This window comes from Echinops telfairi, unplaced genomic scaffold, assembly GCF_000313985.2.
Source record: "Echinops telfairi isolate 266 unplaced genomic scaffold, ASM31398v2 ScPeMD7_7458;HRSCAF=8496, whole genome shotgun sequence".
Taxonomy (NCBI): domain Eukaryota; kingdom Metazoa; phylum Chordata; class Mammalia; order Afrosoricida; family Tenrecidae; genus Echinops; species Echinops telfairi.
Window position 1 is genome coordinate 46,242,446 of NW_022111358.1, and position 4,999 is coordinate 46,247,444.

At 66.0% G+C, this 4,999-nt stretch overlaps 1 protein-coding gene across 1 annotated transcript in view; it reads right to left on the reverse strand.

Moving 5' to 3' along the window:
• The window catches only part of FBF1 (Fas binding factor 1), an 18,144-nt gene that overhangs the window by 4,110 nt on the left and 9,035 nt on the right, over window positions 1–4,999 (reverse strand). Inside the window, exons 11-18 of the mRNA XM_045299500.1 lie at window positions 4,882–4,999; window positions 4,580–4,718; window positions 4,356–4,489; window positions 4,170–4,269; window positions 2,937–3,404; window positions 2,020–2,127; window positions 1,353–1,441; window positions 1,146–1,189 (exon numbers count right to left, since the gene is read on the reverse strand). Of these exons, the coding sequence (XP_045155435.1) occupies window positions 1,146–1,189; window positions 1,353–1,441; window positions 2,020–2,127; window positions 2,937–3,404; window positions 4,170–4,269; window positions 4,356–4,489; window positions 4,580–4,718; window positions 4,882–4,999 (1,200 nt within the window). The remainder of the gene's footprint in view (window positions 1–1,145; window positions 1,190–1,352; window positions 1,442–2,019; window positions 2,128–2,936; window positions 3,405–4,169; window positions 4,270–4,355; window positions 4,490–4,579; window positions 4,719–4,881) is intronic.

The window sequence follows — 4,999 nt, forward strand, 5'->3', positions numbered from 1 at the left end:
GCCCCACCTTGGCCAGGCTGACGAGGGTGCCCTCTCGCTGGGTGTCCACCTGCAGCGCCCGCTCTGCGTCGCGCTCTGCCCGCTCCTTACTCAGCCTCTGCTGAGCCGAGAGGTCGGCCCACTCGGCCGACAGGCGCCCCCGCTCCTCGGCGCACCGGTGCATGACGGCCTTCTGCTCCTCCAGCAGGGCGCTCTGGGGGTGGGGGGCGCGGGCTGAGGCCGGGCCGGGCGGCCTGGGGACCCCGCGGGGCCGGGACTCACCTTGGCCCGCTCCAGCTCCTCCCGCTCCATGGCGGCCTGCCGGACCACCACCTTCCTCTGCTCCTCCAGGGCGCGCTGGGCAGACTCGGCCTTGAACTGCTCCGCGCTCACGCGCCAGCGCTCCTGCAGCAGAGGCGGGGCTTCCGCTCAGCAAGCTCCGAGTCCACTGCAGACCCCGGAGGTGATAGTGCTGGGGCCCGAAGCCTGGGATTCCACGTGGTGTGTGGGAAGGACGCCCCCCAGCCAGGGGAGATGGGCACGTGATGCGCCACTGGGTGAAAGGGCAGCGGCAGCTCTGGCCCTAGCCCTCACCCCAGTTGCCTCCCACCTTGAGCTGGGGGTGCCTGAGGTTCACAGGTCAAGCAGCGAGTACACGGGGGCAGGAGGGGGTACGGGGACGCAAGCTACGAGGGTTCTCTGCTGATGGGTCTTGCGGCCTCCTATGACGTCCGGCTTGGGCGAGTTCCCTCCGCGAGGGTTGTCTGGACCTGACCCGCACACGGTGGAGATCTTGTGATAACTAAGGCAGGGTTCCGCCCCTGTGCGGGGCAGGCGTGTGCAGGGTAACGAAGGCGTGGTGTGCTCAGGCAGGAGTGGCTGGGCCTGGGCTCGGCGCCAGGAAGGGGGGAAAGGGACCCAGCAGGCAGCCCCCCAGCCCTCCCTCACCTGCTCTAGGAGCCGGCTCTGCTCGCCCAGGCGCGCTTCCATCTTGGCGATGACCTCCTGCAGCCGGCTGCGCTCCGCCTCCATGTCCCGCTGCTGCTGGCCCAGCCTCTCCTGCAGCACTGAGGGTGGTGCCGCTCACCGCCCGCCTGCCCGCCCAGCCCGCTCCACCTGCCCGCCCCTGTGGGCCTATGACTTCCCTACCTGTCCAACTTCCTCACCTGGACAGGTACCTCCTGGAATCTCGGGAACTGAAGTGCAGGTTCTGAAGAGTCAACAGCAGAGAAATGAGGAGGGGCCCCGGCGGGTGCCGAGAGCTGGGCCCTTGTGCCTAGAGGAGTCCACAATCTCGTTGGCTGGCCCCAGGAAGGTCTGTGGCCTGCCTTCCTCCTCCCGGAAGCCAACCCCAAGCAAGGCGGGAAACCTACCAGGGGCAGAGGGCACTCCGGGGGCCGGTCTGCTCTTCAGGTTGGCTGTAGGGGTGGTTGAGGCAGCTTGAATCCTAGTCACAGGGGACCTGAAGACACAGGTAGGTGAGGTGGCAGGCAGGAAAGGGGAGGGTGGGCATAGGTGCGAGGAAAATTCCAGGTTCCGATAACTGCACCAAGCCTGGTGGCAGTAGTGCCCTCAGAGTGAGACTCCCACTGTGCTAAGTGCTTGAGTGGAGGGTGGGGCTGCTGCCACAGGTGCTGGCTGAGCTGAGCTCAGACCCCCTGGAGTACGCAGTGGAAATTTCCCAAGGAATGCTGGGTGGGTTCAAACTACCAACTGTGTGGCTGACACCCCACCCCCACGTCCCTCGGGTCAACCCCGATTCACAGCTACCCTATCGGTAAGAGCAGAACTGTTCTTGAGATGGTAAAACCATCACAGGGTCTGACAGCCTCATCTTTCTCCTTTAAAGCCACCGGTGGGTCTGAACTGCCAACCCTGAGGTTAGCAGCCTGCTGCATAAACCACCAGGGACTATGTGGTACTGAAGAGGCAGGAAATGCCCTGCCCAAGCTGAGTCAGCTCCCTCCCAGTGTCCACCTCTAAATCCCACTGGTTCCCACAGACCCCTCGCTCACTCTTCCTCTCCCCCCACAGGCACACCTCAACTCTCCTGGCCTGGCCGCCGCCGACACGGTGTCCTGTGCTGCTGTCCCCGGGGTCTGTCCAGGAGCTGCCTGCTCAGTCCCTGGGGCACGGGCAGCAGGTCGGCTGAAAGAAAGCAAGGAAAGCCTCGGGCTAGGCTGGCTGGCGAGGTGTCCAGGACCAGGGATGGCTCCCACCAGCCCCCCTTCTGGATGTCAGAGACACTCCACGCCACCCTCCATCCCTTCCCGTACAGCCCACCACACTGCCTGAAGTCCACACAGGGCAGGGACTGGCCACTAGCCATCTGACATGCTGTGCACCAGCCACGGTCAAGTTCAAAGCATCCCTGAGGGCCTTCTCAGGACGAAGGCCTGGCTCAGCCTCCCAGGTCCGCCAGCCAGGGGCACTCTCCTCCTCGATGCCCCCTCAGCTCTCAGGGCCTCCCTGCTCTGAGTTTCAGGACGGTCACCCAGCCCTCCTCGCACTCACACCCTCCCTGTCCCGGTGGTTACTCTGGCTGTAGAGCAGTCTTGTCGCATCCTGGGGTGTGGGGGAGGGGTGCCGGCTGGCAGCCCTCAGAGGGTGCAAACTGACGTGTGCACCCCCACTGTTCTGGAGCTCCCAGTGGGAGCTGCTTCCCAGCCACCGGGGCTAACACTGGGGACCCCTGTCTGCCCGCCTGGCACAGGGAACTGTGGCGGTGCTTCTGCTCAGAGGCCCTGCAGGCCAGTCCTTGCCCCTTGGGCACCTTGTCCCAACAGAGGTCAGGGCAGGAGTGGGCAAGAGCCACCTGGATTCAGCGTCCGTCTACAGCTGCACACCAAAGAGCTGGTACCCGGAGAGGAGAGGGTAAAGGTGGACGAGGCGCAGGCCCAGGCCCACTGCCTGGGCTCATGTGAGGACCAGGGTGGGGGCAGATACAGAGTCCGCACCTGCCAGGTGGGGGGTGGTCCTCAGTGCCCGCCGAGGTCCGGGCCTGGGAGGCCCCAGCCTGTTCCTCTCTGACGGGACCTTGGAATTTCTTCCGAGACAAGGCGTGGCTCAGCCAGTCCCCCTCATCTTTCTCCTCTGATACTCCTGGCTTGGGGGCCTGGTTGGCTTTGGGGGGAGAACCGACCCCCTCAGGTGGCCTTGCCCTGGAGCCGGGCAATCTGGCCGGGGCTGAGTGGGGTCCAGGAGCTGGGTGCTGGCTGGCAGGAGGTGGTACAGAGAGCTCGGAGTCGCCCCTCCGGGCCTCTCGGGTGGGCGAGGAGGGGAGTAGGTCCAAGTCCTCATCGTCCTTGAGGCCCAGCCAGGCGGCACCTCCCTTCTTCGGCTGGGCGGGGCTAGGGGTGGCTGGCGTGTTCTGCCGGGAGCCCAGGCCACCTTTGGGGTTGGAGCCGCTTTCTGCTAGGAATCTACTTCAAGACAGAGGTGAGGGTGACTGAGGTTGGGGACGCTGCCCATGCCAACAGCCCCTCCTCCCTCACTGCTGGCAGGGGACTGTCGGCCCAAACCCAGGACCCTGCAGAGCCAGTCTGAGGCTGGACACCTGGACGCCACCACCTGCACTGAAAGGCGCCCACCTGTGAACACAGAAGGCTTCAGCCGTGTGTGTGTGTGTGTGTGTGTGTGTGTGTGTCCCCGTGTCCATCTCACGGCCTGAGCAGGGGCAGCGGGCGCTGAGGCTCAGGGATGGACAGGGCGGGGAAGGCACACCCACATGCGCGTGAGCTACTGGGAGTGGGGAGGGGAGGAGGGCAGCGGTGGTGGCGCGGCGGGAGCTTCAGCTTTTCTGTCACCTTGAGAGGACTACGACACTGGGGGATGCGCCACCGGCCGAAGGTCCAGCCGCTGACTCCCAGAGCTGCCGCGTCCCCTCCCGGGAGCAGCCTCCACAGGGGCACAGCCAGCTGCAGTCGGACGGCCTTGCCCGCCCAGAGTAGGAAAACCAATGGTGCCCGCAGCCAGCTGCAGCACTGGGGAGGCCTCCGGGGGTCAGGCATGGCCAGGTGGGGAGCAGGCTCCCCACTGAGGCAGCCGCCTCACTTGTCTGGCAGCCTGGAGCAGGCAAGCTCACTCTCCCCTCAGCACCCATAGGGCCCACGGCTGACCACGGGCCCCAGGGCACCTGTTCTCTGGGGACAGCCTGTCTCCGAGGGCACAGGCCACCGGGCATGGCTTACCTGACGGACTGCCTGCGGGACTGGCTGCCCTCCGAGGAACCCACGGTAGGCTGGTAGGCCCCAAAGGAGAAGTCCTCATCACCCCAGGCGTCATCTTTGTCTGTGAAGTTAGACCAGTAAACCCCCGCAAGGGTGGCGTCCCTCTGCTGCAACAGAGCCGCCCGGGCGCCCCAGGGAGCTGCTCACCCTGTGGCCGCTGGTACTTCCTGTCCAGTGTGAACTCGCGGTGCTCGCCCGTACCTGGGCGCATCAGCAGCCTGGCAGAGGTGCCTCGGCCCAGCAGCTCATCAAGCTTGGAGCGAGCGGGGCGGGGCCCCTCCCTGCAGGGCGGGGCGGGGACAGGGCAGGTTGGTGGGGCCAGGTAGCCGCCTGCCCTGCCCTGCTCCAGATGGCTTCCCCAGGCTCCTTACTGGTCCCCAGCCTGGCCCCTCTCCACTTTGGGGTTGTCTCCAAACCCCAGGGCGGCCATGAGGTCATCCCCGTCGTCGAACATCAGCTCGTCTTTCTTCCGGACGGGGGTGTCGCCAGGAGTTAGGGGGACAGAGGGGCCTATGAGACAGCATAGGGCCCAAGGATCACGGCCACCCTCTTGTCCGCCCACCACCCCCTTCACCGGCTATTAGCTGGGCCTTTGTGGGGGAGGTGGCAGGCGCCCCACCTGGGCCCCTGAACCTGCCCCGCACGAGACACTCTCCCTCCCTGCTGTCCCTACCTCGGTCTTTGGCAGGGCTGGGGCTCCGGGCAGGGGCCGCCTTGTGCTCGGGCCTGGGCAGCTGCTTGGCCACGTCTTCCTCCTCATCCGAGAGCAGTCCGGCCAGCGGGTCTTCAGT